We start from the raw sequence: 24,273 nt of genomic DNA on the forward strand, positions 1-24,273 counted from the left end.
ATGCAGACTGGGATGTGAAAGGGCTGCTGTCCTCCACCAGGTTTGGAGAAAATGCTTTAGATACTGAGACAAGCCATGCCTGGATGGAATACCACCAGCACTAATTAGCCCTGACTCATTTACCTTCCTCATATTGCTGTGACATCGCTGCTACGTTTATGCAGCAGATGGGGCTGCGGTGACTCAGCCTCTGTCACTTTTGGGGTTTTTTTGGAGAACTATCTAGAGCCAAACCTCATTCTCTGTGAAACATCCAGAGATAGAACACACATAGTGTGAAAAATCATTGTGTTTTCCCTGGGAGCTAAACCAAGTTCTCTTTCCTCAGTCTCTGAGGGACTTGGTGGCTTCATTTTCACGCTTGGGAAAAGCATCTCCTGTCACAACTTTAACTTTTCTCAGCGAGTATCCTGGAAAATGATAATGAGCTCTATCAACAATGAAGACTTCACAGAGTTCGTTTCCAATCATTAAAAATAAGTAGAGACTACAGGCAGGATGAGGGCAGTATGTTTATATATATATATATATAATATATATATATATATATATAATATATATATATATATTTATTTATTTATTTACATATCCTAGAGAATTCTTCTAGCAATGGCACAAAGGCATTATTTTCCAGGTGAAATTTCAGAAGTAGGAACAAAATTACCATCCCCTCTGCTCTGCAAGTGTATCTCTCTATTGCTTTCAATACTGTTTATCTTATTTCATTAAGAATTTAAAGTTTCTGTAGCAGCTTTTTTGTTGTTGTTGTTTTTGCTAAAATTCTGGAAGACTGAGAGGAAGGGGGATTATTCTTAGTGAATGCTGAGTGTGGGGAAAGACTGAAGTGTAATTTTCGGCTCCATGATGCAATAAATGCAAAGTGTAATGAGGGGAAGGATTAAACTTAATTTTTGACTCCATAATAGTGGCAAATGCAAACTTTATTGGGGAGAAGGATTAAACTATTAACTTTCGGCTCTATGAAGGGACTGAATGTAAGGTGTAGGGGAGAGAGCGATTCAGGGGTCAACTTTCGGCTCCGTGAGGGAAGTGAATGCCAAGTGTAGCGAGCGGAAGGATTAAACTGTTAACTGCCGGCTTCACGAGGGGAGCCAAGGGAAAGCGCAGCTGGGGGAAGGATTAAAATACTAACTTTGGTCCCTTCCCGGCAGCAGCGCAGGCGCGGGGAGCGCCCGTCCCGCCGCCCCTCCCCTCAGCCCCTCAGCGCCCAAGATGGCGGCGGCGCTGAGGCGGCCCCTCCTTCCCTCCCCGCGCCCGCGCTGCGTCAGCGCTCCCGCCCTCTCCCTCCCCGTCGCCATTGGCCGCGGGGCGCGCGGGGCGCAGCCAATGGGCGGCGGCGCCCAGAGCGAGGCTGGCCCCGCTCCCCCCTCCCAGCCTCGCTCGCCCCGTCCCTTCCCCCGCTCGGCGGCACCGGCGCGTTCGGGCCGCCGGGACCGGCCCGGGCCCGCTCCGAACCGCCCGCTCCGGGCCCCGCTCCTGCCCGCCGCACCGCGCCCGGCCCCGCTCCGGGCCCCCACACCCGGCCCCGCAGCGGCGCCCCCTCGCCCCGGCCCTTCCCGGCTCGCCGAGGCCGAGAGCGGGCCCGCCGGGCCCCCGGCGCGCTCGGGCCCGGGCGGAGGCGGAGGGGCCGCGCTCCTCCCTGGCCGCCCCCGCCATGGCCGACAACGAGAAGCTGGACAACCAGCGCCTCAAGAACTTCAAGAACAAAGGCCGCGACCTGGAGGTGAGCGCGGCGGGGCCCGGCCGCGGCCCAGCCCGCCCTGAGCCGCGGGGAGGCGGGAGCGGCGCTGCCGGGCGGGGAGGGAGGGCAGGCCGGGCAGGGAGGGAGGAAGGAGCCGCCGAGGCCGCGCTGCGGGCCGGGCGCGGCCGGGCCCGGGCCCGGGGGCTCCCGGCGAGGGGCAGCGGCCGGGCCCGCCCGGGTCGCTCCGGGGCTCCGCGGCCCCTCGGGCCCGGCAGCGGCCGCGGCTCCTCCCGGGCGGCCGCGCCCGCCGGGGCTCGGCCCGGCCCTGGCCCAGCGGTCCCGGTGCGGCGTGCGCTCGGCGGAATTGCTGCAGGAACGATCTCTCCGAGCGGCCCCTAAAAGCCTGAGTCAGGATTAGGGCCCGGTTGGGTGTTCTGCGTGTCTCCAGGATACTTAATGAAATAAATAACGCCCTAACTTTCATAGCAAGATTATTTTTTTTAAACACTTTCTATCTCTCTCTCTCTCTTTTTTTTTTTTAATATTTCTTGTTTTCTGCTCAGATAGTTGAGAAGCCGTTTTGGCTCGTAGCACAGAGCCCCTGAACTTTTTGGTGGCTCAATTATTTGAGCTGCGAAGGTGCTTCCTAAACACAGCAGGATACATAATTAACTTGAGGTTTCCTTAGGAAATCGTCGAATTTTAAAACTAGGTGTCGATGCTCACCTTTGAGCACTCAGCCAGGAGTGCTCGTTGGAGCTTAAAATTGTCTGCTCAGGGTTCTCGACAAGAATTTTGGTATTCTCGTGGCTGCTTTTTACTGGCCTCAAAGTGTCCCTCGTGTTTTCCATAATATTCCAGTCTTACATGTGAAGACATTACAATGTTTCAAAAGTAAAAAACTCCTTTATGTTCCCTGTATTAATTTAAACATCAGCCAAGTTTCCCAGAAGTCTGTAACACCTGGTTTTTTAACCTGTCCAGTGAGATTGATAAAACAGTTTATTACTCAGTTATGTCCAAACTTTTGGCAAAAATATTGGGAGTGGGAATAATTAATTGCTCTGTTTGCTGGCAGGGTTGTGAGGTAACCCCTTGCCTTAGATACTAATTTATTTTAATATAAATTTTTGTGACCACTGAATAGGCAGTTATAGGAAGGCATCTTCAGGACTGCACACAGAATGTGCCATTGCAGTGAAAAATGGGATTCCTGAGCAGACACAGGCTGGAATTCAGGTGCTTTGGTGCAGCACTGTAGGGGGAAAGGGCTGAAGTAGGGAAGGTTCAAGATGGACACGCAGGTAACACCACGTGGGAGTGTGTCAGAAGCTCTTCAGTCATTTTGTTTTATTTGCTGCAGCACTGAAATGCCTTTTTCCACAGCCCAAACACACTGCTGGGCCGTGTTAAATTTTAGAGAGTGACATTTATCCAGCAAATCCTGGAGCACATGCCTGCTCCCTAAAATAACCACGGTTATAGCAGGGCTATTTTTCATACAATAGCTCAGGCTCTGGCTGTCCCTGCTGCTCACTAAGTGCTTACACATCACACAGGCTGGGGGAGCTGCTGGTGCCCACTCCCAGCCAGCCTCCAAAATCCAGCTTGCAGGGCTGCTTGGGCTCAAAGTTGTGTATTTATTTGGCAGAGGAAGCCAACATTTGATCTTTATCTCCTTCACTCCTCCCCCTTTTGATCTGCGCTGAAATTCTCGTTGGCCCTGGGTTGTTTTTACAAAGCCATCGTTTTTTAAAAATTTTCCATGACAGTTTTACCCCTAGAGAAATGAGAAATCACCCAAATTTTGGTGGGTGCCAAATGGAGAGATTTCTAGAGGTTATGAAAGGTTGCCATGTTGTGAATTGCAAACTTCCTACAAATGTTATCTCTTAATTCCATGTGCTCACATCAGTCCATTGACAGTTACAGTTCCTGTCACATTGTCCTTGCCTTCCAGGTTTTACATATGCACAGGAAGTTCTTGCATTTCTGACCAAAATCAGGGAATTTCCTACATTTTATCCCCTAAAGTACAAAACATTTACTCACCTTTTTGGATATTGGGTTTCTTTCTCCCAATATGCTTCTAAAAACACAAATTCTGGCCTGGAAAAAAGAGTGGGGGGGTGAAAAAAAGAAAACAACCCCCAACACAAGCACCTGTTTTACATCAGATGTGTGACAAAATTCCCTCATATGCTCAAGTCTTGGGCAAACATTTCCTGCACGGGCACGTTGTAAATAATTGCTGCCATGCGTTTGGAGATGCCGGATTGCTGGTGACACTGGGAATTGAGGCATTCACTGGGAGCAGGAATCTCCAGGAAATCCTTGTCCTGTCCCTGCTTTCTGCTCCTGCCCAAAGGAGCACATGGTGTGACAAAGTTTGGAATAGAGGGAGAGCAGTAATTTGGAGCTGAGGCATCTCTGGGGGGAATTGAAGATTTCAGTGCTTGCAACGTTTTTTTTAGGGTCTTCAAGATTTTAGAGCTGTGGGGGGAAAATAGAATTGGTTCAGCACCAAGAGGAGCCTTGCAAACTGCAGAAGTGGCCCCAGTTTTTAACCTCCAACCCCAAAGCCTGACTTGGAGAAGGGTTTATCCGGGCTCTGGTATTAAATTATGCAAATACTGATGCATTAGGGAGCAGGATAAGGTGACTTTTTTCATCTTGTCTTCAGTGAGGAACAGGTTTTGCTTGGGCTTTTTTTTTTTTTTCCCCTTGGATGAGAAAGGCTGAGCTGGTTTTTGCTGGTTCTTGTGGGGATGGCTGTGCTGACACCCACCCAAGCTTTGTTTTTAATGGTGGTACCACAGATCTTGGAATTAAACCCCAGATCTTCACTGTACAGAGCCCAGAGAAGTCCAAATTGATCACTGTGACCGTGCTAGATTGTTATGGACAAATTGAGTTTAAAGAATGCCTTTTTAGTCCTGCATTGAGGGATCTTGATTTGGGAAGGTTTGCAGAGTTTTGGGCTGTTTTATTCGCTTCATTTTCTTTCACCTGGTGATTGAACATTTCATTTCCTCTTGGTGATTGTTGCCTGCTGCAGCACTGCAATCTGACTGACATTTAGAGGCCTTTTTTTTTTTTTTAATGAAATAAAAAAAATATTTCCTGCATTTTATTTCTCTGGAAATCTTGGAAGAATCTGCTGAGTGTTTTCTGCCCTGCCTCACCTGTGTGGCAGGAGATGAAGGATTGCTTGAACAGTGCCAGCACAGGAGAGGTGTTAAACAGAGATTCCTGCTCTGCAATTGAGAGATGCATGAAGGGAAATGATGATAATTCTGTGATGCAGAGCACTTCAAAACTAATTTTGGAGCAGCCATTGCATCAAGATGCTTGAAGATCAGTAATGTCAGGATTTTAAGAGCTGCCAGCATCATTCAGTGGACTTCAAAAATACCAATATTTTTTGAGAACACCAAGGAAGCTCCAGGGGAGTGAAGGAAGGGTGGTGGTGTGAGATATATTGAATATTGCAGGTACTTTGAAGCTTTTCAGCCCTTTCTGGATCCCACACAGAATAGTCTGCTTGGGATTAAATATGGAAGAACCGAAGGAGAGCAGGAATTTCACTCAGTGAGATAAAAATAGGCTCCTTTAAGCTGACTTGGAGTTCTGTGGTGAAGCTCATCCATCTTGTCACTTTGAAATGATACTGAGATATTTGTTTAAGGCATTTTCTCCGCCATGCACAGCTTCTCCAGGAAAAATGGGCCTGGTGGCACTTGTAATGTCATATTGATTTTTATTTTTTATCTGGAGCTCAGACTCCCATTTCCATTCTGAAGTTGCTGAGATGTGACCTCTGGGGGTATCTTGGGTTGGCTTTATGATCCCAAAGCATTTTCAGCAGTGGTCTCCAGAGCAGATTTCATTGCTGCACTTTGGAATTGAGATAGGATTTGTATAGGAGGGGGGTAATGGATGGAGGAGGGCCTGAATCACTGACTGTAACTGAGGAAAACCAGTCTGTTTTCAGCTGTCTACTCCCTGTGGGGTGTGCTTTGTTTTTATTTGGAGTCCCAGACCACACTGGTGCTGGTAGCAACTTCCTGGGACGGAGGAAGGAAGGAAGGATGGCACAACCAGCTCATTTTTGATTTACAATAACTGTTGACTCTGCAGTTCCCCAGCAGAAACAATGTGCCCCTGGAAACCATTCCCTGGGATGAGAGCAGAGCCAGAGTTCTACAGTTCCTCCTGTGCTGTCAGAGCTCCCTGCTGGAAGTGGAGACATTGAGTGGAACATTTTGGAACAGCAAAAAAGCCCCACCCCAGCCAGGAGTGAGCACAGGCTGAGCTCCTGATCCCTTCAGGAGGGGCTCCCATTCCGGGGTCCCCCATTCCGGGATCCCCATTCCGGGATCCCCATTCCAGGGTTCCCATTCCAGGGCTCCCATTCCGGGTCCCCCATTCCAGGGTCCCCATTCCGGGCTCCCCATTCCAGGGCTCCCCATTCCAGGGTTCCCCATTCCAGGGTCCCCCATTCCAGTGTCCCCCATTCCGGGATCCCCATTCCGGGATCCCCATTCCAGGGTTCCCCATTCCAGGGCTCCCCATTCCAGGGTCCCCCATTCCAGGGTCCCCATTCCGGGGTCCCCATTCCAGGCTTCCCCATTCCAGGCTCCCCATTCCAGGGTCCCCCATTCCAGGGTCCCCATTCCAGGCTTCCCCATTCCAGGCTTCCCCATTCCAGGCTTCCCCATTCCAGGGTCCCCCATTCCAGTGTTCCCATTCCGGGGTCCCCCATTCCAGGGCTCCCCATTCCAGGGCTCCCATTCCAGGCTCCCCATTCCAGGGTCCCATTCCACGTGTGTTTTAGGCAGGGCTGGTGCATCCCAGCTCCTTGAAAACCCCCAGAATGTCCCGGGATCCTGCAGGCATCACTACCAGGAGATTTTAATGATAAGCTGAAGGGCTCAGTCATGACTAATGGTCAGAAATAGCCCTTATGATAAATCTGAAGCTAAATATAATTGAAAAAAGGAGGATGGAGGGGTGGCCATGGCAGGCCGACAGAAATAGATCGGATCATTTGATTTTTGATGTAGCAAATGACAAACAGGATCCAGTGCCTGGGAGAGCCACGTGCATTCCTGGCAGAGTGGGGCACGTTTCTCAGCTGGAGCCCTTGCCAGGCCCCTCTGAGCTGGGCTGGGCTGGTCCCAGGGGTTTCCTGTGGTGCTGGGAGCTGATTCACGTGGCTCAGATCTCCCCCGGAGCAGACGGAGTCGCTCCCCACGTGCCAGGACACCACCACCCCTCATCTCTGCCCTGTGAGCTGCACGAGCCCAGCTGGGCTCTGCTTGGCATTTCACTCTCTCCAGGCTCTTCCTTCTCTAGCTGGGCTGGTGGCACTGGGAATCCCGTGGCAGAGCTGCCTTCAGCTCTCATTTGTTGTGCTCTTCCTCCTCCTCCTCCTCAGAGGATGAGCAGTGCCAGGCTGACCTGGAACTCTTCAGTCAACAGACTCTGTGTACACAGAGTGATTTTAGTGGGGGCAGGCTTTGGGAAATGGTGCTTCAGAGTGACTTCAGTGCTGGCTTGTCTTTCATGTGGAGGCTTTTGTGATTCCAAGGTGTGCAGGCAGGAATTCAGCCAGGCCTGTCAGCTCCTGGCAGGAGGGAGAGCATCCTCCCTGTCCCAGCAGAGGATCCTTTACAGTCCCATCACCTGCAGGCAGGAATTTTTAAGGAAAGAATTTTCTAAATGATACAGACTTTTCTAAATGATACATCTGAGGCTTTTTTTTATTGTAACATTTGTTGTGGTCCCACTCAGTTGTGTCTGTGTCAGCAGCAGCTTTGCTGGGAGCAGCAGTGTCAGCCCTGGGGTCTGGAAGAGTCACCCCTCTCCCAGGCAGATTTTGGGTGGGAATGCTGATTTTGCTGGCCTGTACTTTGGGAAGTTGTTAAAGCCCTGTGAGATCATCAGGGGTGTGGTGCAGTTCTGCAATCTGATCATCAGAGGCTTTCCTCACATTATTTATTATTATTATTATTATTTATATTATTATTATCTTGGATGTGCCAGATCAGTGGAGTTTGGAGAAACTCCCCTGAGCATTTGAGAGCCTGGAGTCCCTAAGGCAGGTGGAAGCTGCAGCACCTTTGCAAAGCCTGGCAGTGCTGGGTGGGATCCAGCAGTGGCTCAGCTTCTCCTGGAGCTCAGAGGAGCATCCCTGGAGTGATTCCTGCCTTCCCTCTGCTCTCCAGAGCTGCATCCATTGCCCTGGGGGATCCCAGCTGTGGGACATCACCACTCCCTTTACCACCTTCCCAAAGCACAGGGCAGAAAATCAGCACTGCCCCCCAGAATCACCCTTAGGCTTGGAATGCTGATTTTGGGAGAGGGGTGGCTCTTCCCAGAGCTGGCACTGCTGCTCCCAGCAAAGCTGCTGCTGACACAGACACAACTGAGTGGGACCACAACAAATACTCCAACAAGAAAAAGCCTCAGCTCCCCTGTTCTGGCTGGCCCAGGCTGCTGCAGCTGCCCCTGGCACTTTGCCCTTTGCAGAGCAGGAAGCTCTCCCTGGGGGAGCCTGGATTTTCCCCTCTGCCCCCAGAGCAGCAGGAACCAGCCCTGCTTTGCCACTTTTTCCTCTCCTTACCCTTTTTCTCTGGGGAGCTGCAGTGTTGTGCTCAGCTGAAATTGGATTTGATCAACTGCACCTTCTTTTTGATAAGAATGAGGAAGAAAAATGCTTTAAAAGTGAGCTTTTAATGCTTATCTTCAGATCTCCTTGCTGTTCAGGAGGTTCCTTTTCCCAGGGACTTCCAGCTTTCCCTGGGCTTGTCACAATAAAAATGGAATTGTTTGGAATTTTGCTGTTCTCATTCACTGCAGAGTTCAAAGTGTTCAAATAAAATCACTCCAGCCTGATTTATTTCTGTTTTCACTGCAGTAGCACGAGCAGCAATAAACCAATTTATGTATATTTACAATTGTTGTTTTACCCTGAGCACTGTCAATGGCAGCTGTAGAGAAAATGACAAAAAATTCTGCTCTTGGAATGTCAAAGGTTCTAATCTATAAATAATAGTTCTGGAACTCAGCTTTGCTCGCAGGTCTCTTAATATGAGCTCCTTTATAAAGTTATTTTACTGTTGGATTGCCATGGTCCTTTTAGTGCTTTTGGTCCTGTTTTGTGCACAACTCCTCTCCATCTTGCCCTTTGAAAAATATGCTTTCATTCCTAATTCCTTTTTTCCTCAACTTGAAGACTTAGGAGAATGTTTTAGTGTGAAATAACAGAAATATTGTAGTTATTTCCATTTCCTGCAGGATCTCTACTTTTATAATGAAAATTAAACCCTGTGTGTAAAAGTTTTGTTTAAAATACATGAACTGAAATAGTTGTACAAGAACTTTTTAAATTTATCTAAATGCAGATGATTTTTATCTTTATGTTTTTCAGACTATGAGAAGACAAAGAAATGAAGTTGTCGTGGAGTTGAGAAAGGTGAGGCGACCCCGATTATTCTTTTATTTTATAAAATTATTCTCACCAAATGGGATTTTACTTTGTTGTTACTCTGATAAAATGGAAGAGTTTTCAGTAAAGACTCAAAAGTTCAGAAGTTATGGGAGTTCCACAACTTTTGTCCTGAAAACCAGGAGTTTATGGGATGACTCCTTGCACTCCTAGAGGTTTTTAAAGATTTGGTTTTTCCTTTGCAAATCAGCTGTTCCTGCTCATCTGCAGGCAGAAAAATATTTCCTTACAATTAAGTGTGGAAGAGTGTGAAGGTAAAACTGAAATTGTTGGAAAAAAGGAATCACAACTGGAATTATTTTTCATCTGAGCTGAACAGAAAAGCTGTGGGAATTGGTGTGTCCTGTTAGAAATGATGACAAATAAACTGGAATGTTGGTGGTGGTGTGCACGTGAAATGTCCAGCACAAGTTGGATGCAGGATGTTTTAGGAAGAATTCCCAAATTGTGCTTCTCTGGGCAGTGCTTTTCAACTGTTTTTGGAACATTTCAGTGTCAGTGGTGGTGTGGTTATGATTGTTTGAGACAGAACCCCCCACTCCCCCTAAATCCAAGTTTTAAAGGAATTCCACCATTTTTCTCTTGAAGAACAAAAGAGATGAGCATCTCCTAAAGAGAAGGAATGTTCCCCATGAAGATATCTGTGAGGATTCTGATATTGATGGGGACTTCAGAGTGGTAAGAGTTAACTTGCAATAATTTCTTCTTTTTGCATCCTTAAAAGACATTTGGAATTTCTGACTGCTTCTTGTCTCTGTTTTCCAGCAAAATACTTCTTTGGAGGCAATAGTACAGGTAAAAACTATTACATTGTTTGAATATTCTTCATGGCAGGATGACAGATGTGTGAGAAATCTATTTTCTCTTCTTTTAGAATGCTTCAAGTGACAACCAGGGTATTCAGTTAAGTGCTGTGCAGGCAGCAAGGTAAGAACACACTTTCCTCAAATATCCTGATTTTATTTTTATTTTTATTTTTATTTTTATTTTTATTTTTATTTTTATTTTTATTTTTATTTTTATTTTTATTTTTATTTTTATTTTTATTTGATCATGCTCTTCATGTCAGAAAATGTGTTCTAACTTAACTGAAATTGTATTAATGAAGTGATTTTTAAAAGGAAAATAGAACTTTAAAGAAACCAGAATACACAGACCTTTTAAGTAGTGTGGATTTCCTTTACATGTAAATACCTGCATTTCTTTTGGTGCAAGCTTGATGCTTCTCACAGAGCAAAATCCACACTTTAAAGGACTGTAAAAGCTTTGGCTTTGAGTGCAGAAAGAGCTGAGTGTCTCCTTTTGTAGGAGTTGGAGCTGAACAACTCTCATCTTTTATTTTCCTGGCTGCTGATAAACTTCCAGAGGGGAGAAAGCATGGAATGAAATGGATAGAATGGCTTTGCTTTAGCAGTGGCTCAATAATTTCACTTTGGGGGGTTATTTTCAATTAAAGAGGAGGAAACAAATCCTGTGGGTCTGTGGGAGGAGGAGGAGGGGAACCCTTGGGAAGGAATTCCCAGCCCAGCAGGAGCAGTTTGGTTGTTGGGACTCCATTGGAGATTCCCAAACTCAACCACAGGGAGCCTTGCCTGCCCAGCTCCAGTGACAGCACTGATCCTTTTTTGAGGGGAGGCTTGGATTGAACAATTCCCTGCTCCATTCCAGGCAGGATTTGTCATAATTTGGTTTTTGTCCATTTTCCTGCAGGAAGCTGCTGTCCAGTGACCGCAACCCACCCATCGACGACCTAATAAAATCAGGAATATTACCCATCCTAGTGCACTGTCTTGAAAGAGATGACAAGTGAGTAGTGCCAGAACTCCAACTACTGCCCCAGTTCTTGCTGTTGAGCTGCTGTGCCCCAGATGTGAGTGCTAACACCGGTGCTTTTTCCTTGTCTGCAGTCCTTCCTTGCAGTTTGAAGCTGCGTGGGCCCTGACAAACATCGCCTCTGGAACCTCGGAGCAAACCCAGGCTGTAGTTCAATCCAGTGAGTCCTGCAGGGGGGATCTGCTGCCACCCACACCTGGGGTCTGGTTGGGCTCAGCTTGGCAGTCAGTGCCCCGAAGGAGCTGTGCCAGGTGTTCACCTCACACTCCTGGCTTTGCCTTCGTTCCCTCAGGGTTTAAACCCACTTGGGTTTCCTAATGGTGAGCAGCAGCTGGAAACTCAGAATATCTTAGCACAGTTGATACCTGCTGGCTTCCAGCTTTCAAACTTGGGGAAAAAAACTGCAAAAAACTTGGAATAAAACCAAACAAGCCCTCTGAAAAGCTCCCTGTTGTGAAGAGAGGAGAATATTCACAGGCCAGAGGGTGCCTGACACTGAGCTCTTCCAAAATGAAGTTGAATTACAATTCCTGTCCTTCCTCTGCTGGGGCATGTGAAACGTGGGAAGGAATTGTGGCTGGAATCTGAGCTACCAGGCAAAGCAAACTTTGCTCTGGACTCCAGGCATGTCCTGGAGCAGAGCTTCTGTTACTAAATCAGAACCAAGTGGGCAGGGCTTTAATTGAGTGGAGAACCAGAGCTTCTTGAAGAATCAGAGATACAGTGAAATGAGTTTTTCCTAACATTTAAGGAAGAAAAATGCACCACAATTATGTTGGCTGCAAGATCAGTTGCTTCTGTTTTTGCAAACTTGGTGTTAAGAGCCTGTGAACTTTGATATAATTTGATTTTCACTCTTACAGGATGTACCTTTGGTAATACTTTTATCTTTTTCTCCATCCTCTTCCTTCCCCAGTTGCAACCTTAGTTTTCTTTGGGAAATCTATTAATTAATAGATAATCTGTCCCACCCCTGATGTAGAATACTTTAAATCTAATTTATCAATTATTTGATCACTTTTTCAGTGATTTCTGTAGGTCTCTATTGCACTCTGTTAGTCAATTTAATAGCTGTGATATATTAAGTTATTATTTATTTCAATTTAAAATGATTTTTTGTAATTTTCCCATAAGAATTTATTAATCTGCTTGCTGGAGATGTTTTTTCTCCTTGCATACAGACACTGTAAATACCTTCATTTAGCAGGAAATAAGAATCCTGCTGATGAGTTGTTTCTCTGGTAAACACATGATTTACATTAAGAAAAAAATCTAACTAAAAATTTCAAATTTCTCTTGAAATCTATGAAATAATTGGGTTCCTTACAGACTGGGCTGTTATGTAAGCAAGCACCTCAGTGCTGGGGGAGAATAAAACAGAATTAATTATGTAAATGTGGATTTCCTTCCTGCCCTCTTCCCACATTCCCTCTCCTTAATTCCCACTCCATTCCTGCTTATTCTCCAGTTGCTTCCTTGGAGTTTGGTCTCTGTTGTTCCTTTGCACTTGGGGCTGCTGCATAACTTAGCAGAGAATTTCTGAATTCAATAAATGGAGCTAAATTTGGACCCTGACAAGCTTCAGTGAACTTGAGGAGGCTTGCAAACAAATTAAATGTCAGGGGTTTAATATTCTCAAGTGCAGGCTCTGTAAGGATATGCAGCAAAGGAGGAATCATTGCAGTGTTTTATTTCAGTATCACCTGGGAAATTAGTGAAGCTTTGACCAGCTCGTAACAGGAAAATCAAGTCTCATGTGAGAGTTTTTGCTCCTTAGGGATGCATTTTTAACCATTTCCCTGGGTTATTTTTGTACCTTTCAGATGCTGTGCCGCTCTTCCTGAGACTGCTGCATTCACCTCATCAAAATGTTTGTGAGCAAGCAGTGTGGGCTTTAGGAAATATCATAGGTGGGTCTTCCTCCTGCCAGCACCACCCCCTGGGGGCATTATTATTATTATTATTATTATTATTATTATTATTATTATTATTATTATTATTATTATTATTATTATTATTATTATTATTATTATTATATTGTAACTCCTACCACCACCACCCTCTGGGGCTGTTTTATTATTGTTTGGAAATTTTGTCAAGGAATTTTCAGGAATATTTTGGGCTCTCACAGTTCTTGGTGGTCTGGTGTTTGTCTGCCACCCCTTTCCCTTACCCAGCACTGTAAATCTGTAAATGATGGTGAAATCTCTAAATGATGGGATGGATGTTTGCTGGTAAAATCTGTAAATGATAGAATGTCTTCTGGTAAAATCTGTGATTGATGGGATGGATGTTTTCTTTTAAAATCTGTAAATGCAGAGATGTTTTCTGGTAAAATCTCTAAATTTTAACAGAATAGAAATCTGTAAATGATGGGATATTTTCTGATAAAATCTGTAAATGCTGGGATGTTTTCTGGTAAAATCTCTTAAATTTTAACAGAATAGAAATCTGTAAATGATGGGATAGATGTTTGCTGTTAAAATCTGTAAGCAATGAGATATTTTCTGTTAAAATCTGTAAATGCTGGGATGGTTTCTGGTAAAATCTGTAAATGCTGGGATGGTTTCTGGTAAAATCTCTAAATTTTAACAGAGTACAAATATGTAAACAAGATAGATGTTTTCTGGTAAAATCTGTAAATGCTGGGATAGATATTTTCTGTTAAAATCTGTAAATGCAGGGACGTTTTCTGGTAAAATCTCTAAATTTTAACAGTGCAAATCTCTAAACAAGACAGATGTTTGCTGTTAAAATCTGTAAGTGCTGGGATGTTTTCTGATAAAATCTGTAAATGCTGGGATATTTTCTGATAAAATCTGTAAATGCTGGGACGTTTTCTGGTAAAATCTGTAAATGCTGGGATGGTTTCTGGTAAAATCTCCAAATTTTAACAGAGTACAAATCTGTAAAGAAGACAGATGCTTGCTGTTAAAATCCTAAGCAATGGGATGGATGTTTGCTGTTAAAATCTGTAAATGCAGGGACGTTTTCTGGTAAAATCTCTAAATTTTAACAGTACAAATCTCTAAACCAGACAGATGTTTGCTGTTAAAATCTGTAAGTGCTGGGATTGTTTCTGTTCCAAGCCCTGCTTGTGCCCCACAGGTGATGGACCCCAGTGTAGAGATTACGTCATTAGCCTTGGAGTAGTGAAGCCCCTGCTGTCCTTCATCAGCCCCTCCATCCCCATCACCTTCCTCAGGAACGTCACCTGGGTGATGGTGAACCTGTGCCGCCACAAGGACCCCCCTCCACCCATGGAGACCATCCAGGAGGTGCTGCAGGGCGGGAGGGCTCTGCGGGGCTGGGCTGGGCTTTGCCTGCCTCCAGAGTAACCTCGGTGTTTGTTTCCCCCTCAGATCCTGCCAGCGCTCTGTGTTCTAATTCACCACACGGATGTGAACGTGAGTGACCCCTCTCAGAGCCACTTCCAGCTTCTGCTCTGAGTTTGGAGCTGAAATGTAAAATCAAGGGAAAATCTGGGGTGTTCCCTTTGATTGGGACAAGCTGCTGTGGATATCTGTTAACTGCTTCTTTTGAAATACTGATGTTATTTTTACATAGTGATGGTTTTCCCCTAGTATCCCTGTCTTTGCAAGTGTTTATTTGCATGTACTTTCCCTGCACTTATGACTGAAACTGCTTTCTATTTTTATTTCTGTGAGCATTCATTCACAAAGAAATACAGAATTTCTTTGCCTAGAACTTTAATTTGTAATGAAAATCAGCGTGAATGAAAGAAAAACCAGTGTCTGCTGCACATGTCAAATGTCAGGGTTAGCTGTAACTTCTGAGGTGTTAAATATGAAATTGTCATTTAAAAGTGAAGTAAATGAGCAAAACTTCATTGAAATTACGGAATGAGTCAGCTTTTTGTCTGAACATAAATCAGAATTTATGATTAATTCTTTGCTTCATAAAGAAGTTGTAGCTGAGTTAATGGCATCAGTGCTCTGCAAAAAATATGTCTGTATTATCTTTACAATTCCTGTAGTAATTGTGCGATTTAATTTCTTGTCTCTAAGGAGGGGAAATTAAATTTATTAGAATTTTGGAAATTCCTGTATTGGTGAGCCAGTCAAGAACTGTCAGCTGGAGCAGCACTCACTCAATATTTTTGCCAGCTGTCAGTTGAAACATTGACATTTCCTGCTGCTGAGACTGGCTTTGCTGCACGTGAATGCTCCCAGATATTAACTCAGATTATTGTCAGTGCACCCAACTGTCCCTGGTTTGGCTCGGTGTCTGTGCTGCTGCCAGAGCTGCTGTTGTGTCCTGGCAGATCCTGGTGGACACAGTCTGGGCCCTCTCCTATCTGACGGACGCTGGCAATGAGCAGATCCAGATGGTGATCGACTCTGGCATTGTCCCTCACCTGGTTCCTCTCCTCAGCCACCAGGAAGTCAAAGTCCAGGTGAGTTTGGCTCACACAGAGCAGGTGACCCCAAGATGTCAGAAAACCCTTCCTTTCTAGAACTCACACTGAATGTAATCAATCTGTTTTTTCCCTGTGTGCTGCAGCATTTGCATATAAACCCTTTCTGTCTGCTGCAGAGGGTGTTTAGAGAGGAAATGGTTTGGTTTTGGTTTTGTTTCCAGACGGCTGCGCTGAGGGCTGTGGGGAACATCGTCACTGGCACCGATGAGCAGACACAGGTGGTTCTCAACTGTGAGGCTCTCTCACATTTCCCAGCACTTCTGACACATCCCAAAGAAAAAATTAATAAGGTGAGCAACACCAGAGGTTTGTACCTGATGGAGAACTTTTACACTTGGCTGAGCTGGGCTTCCACATTGCGTAGTGCCATAAAGATGTGAGTAATGGACTCCTTCCACCAGTTTGTGGCAAACGTCAGCAAAAACTGATTTTTTTGTTTCTGGAAATGAATATCCATAGGGAAGGAATTGAACTAGTGTCCATAGGGAAGGACAGGAATGTCAGTGTTTGTAGGAAATCAAAGCTTTCTCTTGTCAGTCTGGCTGTTGACTTGTGTAGGAGCTCTCCGTACCTGGAGTGTCCCCTTAGGGGCTTGCCCTGGCTCTCTCAGAGGTGATGACACAGAGACAGTTGGGTGTGTGTGGATGATGGGGGGTGTGTGTGGGAAGGGCTGGGGGCTGTGTGTGCTGTGTGGGGGCTCTCGTGGGGGCACTGATGGCAGTGCTGAGCCAGGAGTGCATCTGAGGCGTGTTGGGCACCGCGGGGCCCCTCTGCAACACTGCCTGTGATTAAAGCCCCAGGAAAGCCCACCAGGAGAGCCCCAGGCAGCCCAAATGTCTCCAGGGTCACCAGTGATCCTGCGCTCTGATCTCAGAGAGCCAGGGCTGAGCACTGCTGGAGCTTCTTTGGAAATTCTCAGCTCAAAAGTTCTTATTCCAGGAGGCTGAGAAGGGAATTGAATGGTGGAGGATTTCTAGGAAGGGAGAAGTCTATCAGCTGTGGGATTTTAAAAGGTTGCTACTCTGAATATACTTAAAATTGTATTTGAAGCTGTTACTTGTTGATTAAAGTTGAGATTCCCACTGTAAAAGGGGGGTGAGGGCTGGGAGTTTAACTCAGGGAGGGGCTGCTGGGGAAGAGATCTGTTCTTGCTTTGCCTGGCAGGAGAGTCCTTGTGGACAGAATGAGCATAAAGGGTCACAAACTTCAGAGCATTGTTAAAAATGAAGAGTTGAATTCAGAGCGCTGCGTTCTCCTGAAGCTCAGGAGAGTCAGTGGGAAGGAGGTCAAGAGCTGTCATGTGTGGAGTGAGGATTCTGTCAGCCACCACTGAGAGCTGCTCACTGGCAGTGCTGGGAGCAGTCAGGAGGGCTCATTTGGCATTTCCTGTCTCCAAATAATTTCTCCTTTTAATTTGAAGTATTTGGTTGAAGCTGGTAACAGGGAAAGCCTGAGGAGTCTTGTGGAGCCTCCTGAGGTGAGATTGTCCCTTTGGTTTGTCTCAGCAAGAATTCAGCTCTGCCCAGTCGAGCTGATCAGTGCTTGGTTGTGTTCAAGGTTGGCCAGTTGCAGTGGACATAAAGGATGGAGAATCCTTCTGTGAGTTAATTCCTGGTGTTTTATTTTGCAGGAAGCAGTGTGGTTCCTATCTAACATCACTGCAGGAAACCAGCAGCAAGTTCAGGCAGTAATAGATGCAAACCTTGTTCCAATGATAATCCATCTTCTAGATAAGGTCAGATCCCAAGCATTGGTGGTGGGCTTCAAATCCTGCTTTGCTTTCCAGCTCCTGGTGTCTTTTAAAAAGTGATTTCCCAAACCACTCTGTGCTGCCGAGGATCTGCTGTGGCAGAAGGAAGGAACAGCAAAAGCATCTGGGAATTCCTTAAGGGAAACAACAAATAACCCAGAGCTGCTCACAGATAGCTCTGTAAATGCCAATTTATTGATCTGGGAGAAAAGATTGAAGACTTTTCCATGTAACCCCAGCCCTGAGGTGCTGCAGCGTGCAGGGCCTTATCAGAGCTGCCATGGGCTCAGCTGCAGATGTGCCAGCTGCTGATAAGGGCTGCAGAGTGCAGGGCTGCAGCTCCTCTTTGCCTTGCTGTAAACAACTTTCCCTTTTCCCCCCTTTTCCCCCCTTTTCCCCCCTTTTCCCCCCTTTTCCCCCCTTTTCCCCCCCTTTTCCCCCCTTTTCCCCCCTTTTCCCCCCCTTTTCCCCCCCTTTTCCCCCCCTTTTCCCCCCCTTTTCCCCCCCTTTTTCCCCCCCTTTTCCCCCCTTTTCCCCCCTTTTCCCCCCTTTTCCCCCCTTTTCCCCCCTTTTCCCCCCTTTTCCCCCCTTTTCCCCCCTTTTCCCCCCTTTTCCCCCCTCTTTTCCCCGCCTTTTACCCCCTTTTTCCCCCCTTTTTCCCCCCTTTTTCCCCCCTTTTTTCCCCCCTTTTTTCCCCCCTTTTTTCCCCCCTTTTTCCCCCCTTTTCCCCCCTTTTTTTCCCCCCTTTTTTTCCCCCTTTTTTTTCCCCCTTTTTTTCCCCCTTTTTTCCCCCCTTTTTTCCCCCCTTTTTTCCCCCTTTTTTCCCCCCTTTTCCCCCCTTTTTTCCCCCTTTTTTCCCCCTTTTTCCCCCCTTTTTCCCCCCTTTTTCCCCCCTTTTTTCCCCCTTTTTTTCCCCCCTTTTTTCCCCCCTTTTTTCCCCCCTTTTTCCCCCCTTTTTTCCCCCCTTTTTTCCCCCTTTTTTCCCCCCTTTTTTCCCCCCTTTTTTCCCCCTTTTTTCCCCCCTTCTCCCCTTTTTTTCCCCCCTTTTCCCCCTTTTTTCCCCCCTTCCCCTCTTTCCCCTCTTTTTTCCCCTCTTTTTTCCCCTCTTTTTTCCCCTCTTTTTTCCCCTCTTTTTTCCCCTCTTTTTTCCCCTCTTTTTTCCCCTCTTTTTTCCCCCTCTTTTTTTCCCCCCCTTTTTTCCCCCCTTTTTCCCCCCTTTTCCCCGGCTGTAGGAGGGATGGACGCACAGATACTCAGGACAGGATTTATTTGTTACCTCACACGGAGCTGCTACAGTGACTCCTTGCAGAGGGGACTGTAACAAACGCAGATTTGTGGGAATCCTGCCTGACACAAGCCCTGCAATGACTGTTGTGTCTCTGCTTGTGCTTCCAGGGGGATTTTGGGACTCAGAAAGAAGCTGCTTGGGCAATAAGCAACTTAACAATCAGTGGGAGAAAAGACCAGGTGAGTGCAGCTTTGGGAAACTTCATTTCCTGTGCTGGGCTTGTGGATGTCTCTGTCCCTTCTCTGTTCAGTGCTTTCCCTTCTCCTCATGGGATTTAAGAGTGGCCTCCCCTTGTGTTGGGGTGGCCTGAGGTCAGAGCATCCCTGATGATTTCAGTCAGGCTCTGATGGGATTCTCAAGCATTCCACATTTCTTTGTACCTTTTGCCCACCACCACGAGGATGTGACCATTAAAAGGGCAGTAACCCATGAGTAGGGGATACACCAGTCCCTTGTAGGCCCAGAGTAGGAGATTTGTGGCAGGGTTGGGGTGGTGCTGTCACTCGTCAGAGGTGAGGCTGAAACTCCTTATCTGACACAGACAAATTCCCAGTATTTGCTCCTGGGGTGTTGTAGATCTCCAATTATTTGCAGTTTAGCACCCAAATGTTTCCCAGGAGGGGTTCCTGGGGTGGCCCCTGCAGGTGCTCTGGGCTGGGTGGGTGCCTTTGACTCCTTGGGTTTGCCTGTGCTGCTGCCACGTTCCTGCTGTAACTCTTGGCTTTCCCCCCCTCAGGTGGCTTACTTAATTCAACAAAATGTAATTCCTCCCTTCTGCAACTTGCTGACAGTAAAAGATGCACAAGTTGTGCAGGTGGTTCTGGATGGACTAAGTAATATATTAAAAATGGCTGAAGAGGAAGCAGAAACCATAGCCAACCTTATAGAAGAGTGTGGAGGTAGGAGGAGCAAGGGGTTCATGACTTCTCCAGGGGTTGCTGCTTTGGCATCCTGCTGGTGCTGGGTTTATTGCTGGCACAGATATTTTAAGCAAACCTGGTTTAAAGCACCTTTTTCATGCCTATCAGGTGAATATCCACAGCTTTTCCTAAATTCATGATCAAATGAAATGTGGGGGAGCAGGATAATGGCAGTAAAGTTCATGAGGTGCTGATTTTGTAACAGTTTATATTAGACAAATTAGTCTAATTAACAGGAACTAAATTAGTCAATGTGGGGGTGAGGTGCTTAACTTAATCATGTACAAGTCATGTCCAGGTGAACTTGGAATAAATAATTCTACATACAGTGGTTGTGAAAATGTAATAGCTTTAATTTCCTCATGGTTTTGAGACTTTCTCCATGTTCTGTGTGGTTTAAGTTGACTGAAACTTTTCAGGGATGAAGGAACAGTGATATTAAACTTGGGCACAGGTGAAAAACTGTGGGATTTGTTAACATGGAGTAGAATAATCCTTAAAATACCAAATCTATGTACTGAACTTCAGTGTTTATATGTATAAAATATATCTAAATATGCCAGGTGGGTGTAACAGCACTTTTATTCATAACCAGATCATTCATAACTATTCCCAGTGTACTTTTTAATTTCTTTGTTGGAAGTTGTTTGGCCTGAATTTGGTGTTCTGAGCTCTCTTGTGTGTTGGTTGCAGGCCTGGAGAAAATTGAACAGCTACAAAACCATGAAAATGAAGACATCTACAAACTGGCTTATGAGATCATTGACCAGTTCTTCTCCTCAGATGATGTGAGTGTGCAGCTCCCTGCAGGCTGCTCGTGCTTTTCGTTTCCACATCTGCTGCAGGCAGAGGCAGCAGCCCCAGGGCTGGGCTCAGGGAGACTTTGAGCCCTTGTGTGAACCTCCTGCACCTCCTGCCATTGCTGCTGAGGAGGCATCTAAAGAAGATCTGGTGCCTAATTTAAGGCTCATCTCTAGGGATTAAAATCCCAGGCTGTGAATAGTTCCCTGAGCTCTCAGCTTGACATTTCCCAGTTGATGAAGCTCCTCCAGGGCTGAGGCTGCTGCTTAAGAGCCAGAGCTGGAATATTTGAGTAATGCCAGGGGTGGAATGTGCTGATCAGGAGCCTTGTTCCCGTTTCAGAATGGACCATAAATCCAAGGCAGGGTTGATTTGTGTGCATTCCCAGTCAGGAGGTTCATGGCAGAGGGCAAGGGCAGCCCTGGCAGTCTGTGCCATGCAGGGAGGGTTTCCTGCTGCCTCGAGCCCTGCAGAAATGGGCTCAGCTGCATTCATGGCCCCTTTGCACTTGGAAGGGTTTTTTGTGCTGGATTTCACTTTGATGTGAGCTGCAAGAGCCAAGTCTTGTTTAGCAACTCAACTTTGGCATTTATAGCTGGACTTGGAATTTAATCCAACGTCAGTTTGGGCTTAGTCCTTCCTTGGCTTGGTGGTGCTGGTCTTCTCCTAAGAACTTGAGACAGTTTCTGGTACTGCCAGAAGGTTTTCCAGGAGAGAAAATGGTATCAGCAAGAGGCCTTGGGGTGCCATGTGGCACTCCCTGACCAATACAAGCTAAAACATTTGGGTTTAAATCACTTCATTTTAGTGCTCTCGCTCAGTGAGGGGAGGGATGGCAGGGCTGGATGCAGGGAGGTGAGGAGGGAGCTGCTTTGGGATTGTCCAGCTCCTGTGTGGGGAGGTTCTGTTGTGTCCCTGCTCACCATGTCCCCGTTGCATTCCAGATTGATGAAGATCCAAGCCTTGTTCCAGAAGCGATCCAAGGCGGAACATTTGGTTTCAATTCATCTGCCAATGTACCAGCAGAAGGGTTCCAGTTTTAGAGTGGTATTTTGGAAGTTTAGGTACAATGCAGCACTGAATAAAAAAAAAAAAAAGGTTTGATCCATCAATCTTGGCTCATGGGATCCGCTGCTGCATTAAATCGGGAAAGTAAATGTGAAGATTTCATTTGGAATCACAGAAAAGCCCAAATGAAGTCAAGATGGCGAGTGGGTGCGAGTGAGAATGAGTGGCAAAATGTAATGACAAACTTCACACTGAATGCTTCTTTAGATTGTTCAAAGAAAAAGGGCTCCAGGTCACAGATCTCCAGTGCCTGAGAAGGAACCCCGGCCTCCCGAGCAGCGGGGCCGCGTTCTCTCATCATCAGCCTCGACAGCACCGGAGCCGGGATGCGCAGAGCGCAGGGAGAGCAGCGCAGGCCTTGCTCTGCAGCCCCGCGTGGGTGTGGATGGAATGGCAGCGTGGGTGAGTGTCTGCAGCCCTGGCCCGGCGGCAGAGGCGTGCCTGTGATGTGTCTGTGAGCGTGCGAGCTTGAGTCGCCTCCGGGGGCTGAGAAACCTGAAATCATCCAATGAGTTCACAAGTGTCGACTTACACTGGACACACCGAGACCGGTTTAGCAGCAGACTCTGGTTTACTCCTGCAGCCTGTGTTTTCCTCTATTTTTTTTTTTGTTTTGTTTTGTTTTATTTTAATTTTTTTTTCCCTCTTCTTTTTTTTTTTCTTTCAGTTCTTTTTAATTTCTTTTTTCCTGTTACAGCTTCTTAGTTGTTTGTAAAGTCAGAATTTCAGGAAGGCTTCCCTGTGCATTTGCACCAGATGAATGTTTGATGTTATGAAAAGCTTTTCCATATCATCAAAACTAATTTGTAGATTTTTGCATGGAAAAAAACCAAACAAAAAAAAAAAAAGAAAATCATCCATTTCCCTTCAAACTAGACTGTGTTGCAGTACACAAGTTGCCATAATAGTAGAAAGCAGTAAAAATGTGGTAATAAAAGCTCATCCTTTTCATTTTCAAAGATAACACGAAGACCTTTGCATGTGGTAATCTCCAGCATAGTTCATTTTTAGATTTCGTTGAGTCCTGTAACCAAAATGTTTCTGTTGTGGTAGGATACCGTGCTGTGTTTCAATGTTACTTGTTTTCAAACTTTGTTTTCTATGAAAATGATATGGAAACGTCTAAAAATGAAATTTGGTGCATATGTACTGCTGAATAAAGAGCGAAAAAAAGAGGTGTGAATAGATGTACAAATCAAGTCATGGTTTGAACACCTTTAATATGCCTAATCCAATTGTTTTAGACTCTTTTTATCTTAGATGTAGGCAGCCATGAACAATCTATTTTGAGCCACTTTAGAGAGGAAAAAAAAACACAAAAAAACTTTGTATTTTTAAAACTTGCACAAAAAGGATGCAAGTGTTTTTATAATTGGAGGAATGCCTCAGTTTTGAGGTCGTGCACACTAAATTCAAGGTGATGTTACAAATTTGTACAAACTGAACTCTTGATAAGGTGGCTCATTGTAGGAAATGCTGTGCCTTCCCCTTTGAGCACAAGTGTTGCATGAACAACAGTTTGCTATAATAAAACATCCCAGGTTAGCCACCATTAGCATCTATATCTACCTTGTGTTTTCAAATCAGCTGGTAATTCTGAAACACTGTAGAATGGATAAAGATTATTTTGTGATCATAACTCTTTGTTGGACTAGAGTATTTTTGCAGCATTCCTTGTCATCAGAAACATGGTTAAAAGTTTAAAACTAGAAGCAGCGGAAATCTAGCTTGTGAATTTATCCAAGTAGAGTGCAGGCTAGGCTGTCTTGGGGAAATAAACATTAAAACTTGCAACCCTGCTGCTCTGCCTCTTTCTTGATAGAATATTCACGTTTTTCAGCATGAAACACAGAGATTATGTGAAGAAAGTGACTTTTAAAGGCTCTGGGTTGAGGTTTTTACCTGTTAAATGTTTGCCTGTTGCAGGTTGGAAGCATGGAGTTATTTTGCTGTAAATGTTAAGAAAATAGCAATTTTATTTCAGTTTTAGTTACCTCTGTATATTCACTGAATAAATCAGGGCTGTTTTCATGGAAAACGTAGGGAATGCATGGAGGAGGGAAATGAAATGCTTTTTATGGAAGTTGCAATGTTCCAAGGAAAATTCTACCCAGTAAATCATAATTTTCACCCTCAGACACCTTTGTGAGGGATGTTCCACAGAAAATGGAAAAAATTGTTTTCCAAACCTTTCTTGTTGGTAGGAAGAGAACAGATCTTTGTGGCAACTTCTGTTTTTCTGAAATATCCCCAAAGCTCTGCATTTAATGCCAAAAAATTTCTTTTGGGCACTTCCTGGGTGTAAAGTAACTCCAGAAAATGCCCTGGAGCTGGCGCTGCTCTCGTTTTTTCCCTTTTTTTGGTGGATTTGGGGCTTTTGGGTGAGTTTTTAACAAGGAAATTCTCTTCCTCTGCTTCACAGCAGCTCCTGTTACCGTTATTGCACCAAAATAGGGGAATGTGAAATATTCCCGAATATCCACAGGGTGGCACCAGCGGAGCTCCGGGAGCCGCTTTGGGCGATGCCTTTTTCCCCAAATTTGCATTTTGAGGCGATGCCGCTGATTCCATTGTGGGGGAAAGGGGGATTTGTTGGGGAATCTCGGGACACAAACAAGAACTAATTTGGGAATTGCTTCTGATCACTGAGTTTGGGTGTTGTATCCATATTTATATGTTCTATATATTAGAAATATCCTGAATTTTGGAATAGAAAATTATCTTTTCATCTGAGTTTAGGATAGCAAATAGAAAAAGATTTATAATATTAAAAGGACAAAAATGAATCCACAAATCAGCTGTGCCAGGTAGGATTTTTTATTTTAAGGAAATAAAGGAATAATAGGAAAATAGGAAATATGAATAAAGGAAAATAAGGAATTTTTATTTTAAGGAAAAAAAAATCTATTGGCTACCCTGGAATTCTAGGATCTGAGAAGAATGAGCTTATAAGAAGA

General features: G+C 45.4%; 1 protein-coding gene and 1 non-coding gene across 2 annotated transcripts; both read left to right on the top strand.

Moving 5' to 3' along the window:
* Window positions 1-1,404: 1,404 nt before the first annotated feature.
* KPNA4 (karyopherin subunit alpha 4) lies at window positions 1,405-23,110 on the top strand. The gene is made up of 17 exons (XM_036388755.2): window positions 1,405-1,744; window positions 9,138-9,182; window positions 9,804-9,893; window positions 9,981-10,010; window positions 10,090-10,142; window positions 10,926-11,021; window positions 11,123-11,208; window positions 12,872-12,958; window positions 14,157-14,326; window positions 14,411-14,455; window positions 15,334-15,465; window positions 15,651-15,779; window positions 17,120-17,224; window positions 18,635-18,706; window positions 19,264-19,426; window positions 20,141-20,235; window positions 21,193-23,110. The coding sequence occupies exons 1-17, from the start codon at window positions 1,676-1,678 to the stop codon at window positions 21,289-21,291; spliced, it is 1,566 nt and encodes a 521-aa protein (XP_036244648.1). The 5' UTR covers window positions 1,405-1,675; the 3' UTR covers window positions 21,292-23,110.
* LOC118690463 (small Cajal body-specific RNA 7) lies at window positions 16,097-16,362 on the top strand. Its single transcript, XR_004980818.1, has one exon. It is a non-coding gene; the product is annotated as a small Cajal body-specific RNA 7 (non-coding RNA).
* Window positions 23,111-24,273: the final 1,163 nt, after the last annotated feature.

This window comes from Molothrus ater, chromosome 10, assembly GCF_012460135.2.
Source record: "Molothrus ater isolate BHLD 08-10-18 breed brown headed cowbird chromosome 10, BPBGC_Mater_1.1, whole genome shotgun sequence".
Lineage (NCBI taxonomy): Eukaryota > Metazoa > Chordata > Aves > Passeriformes > Icteridae > Molothrus > Molothrus ater.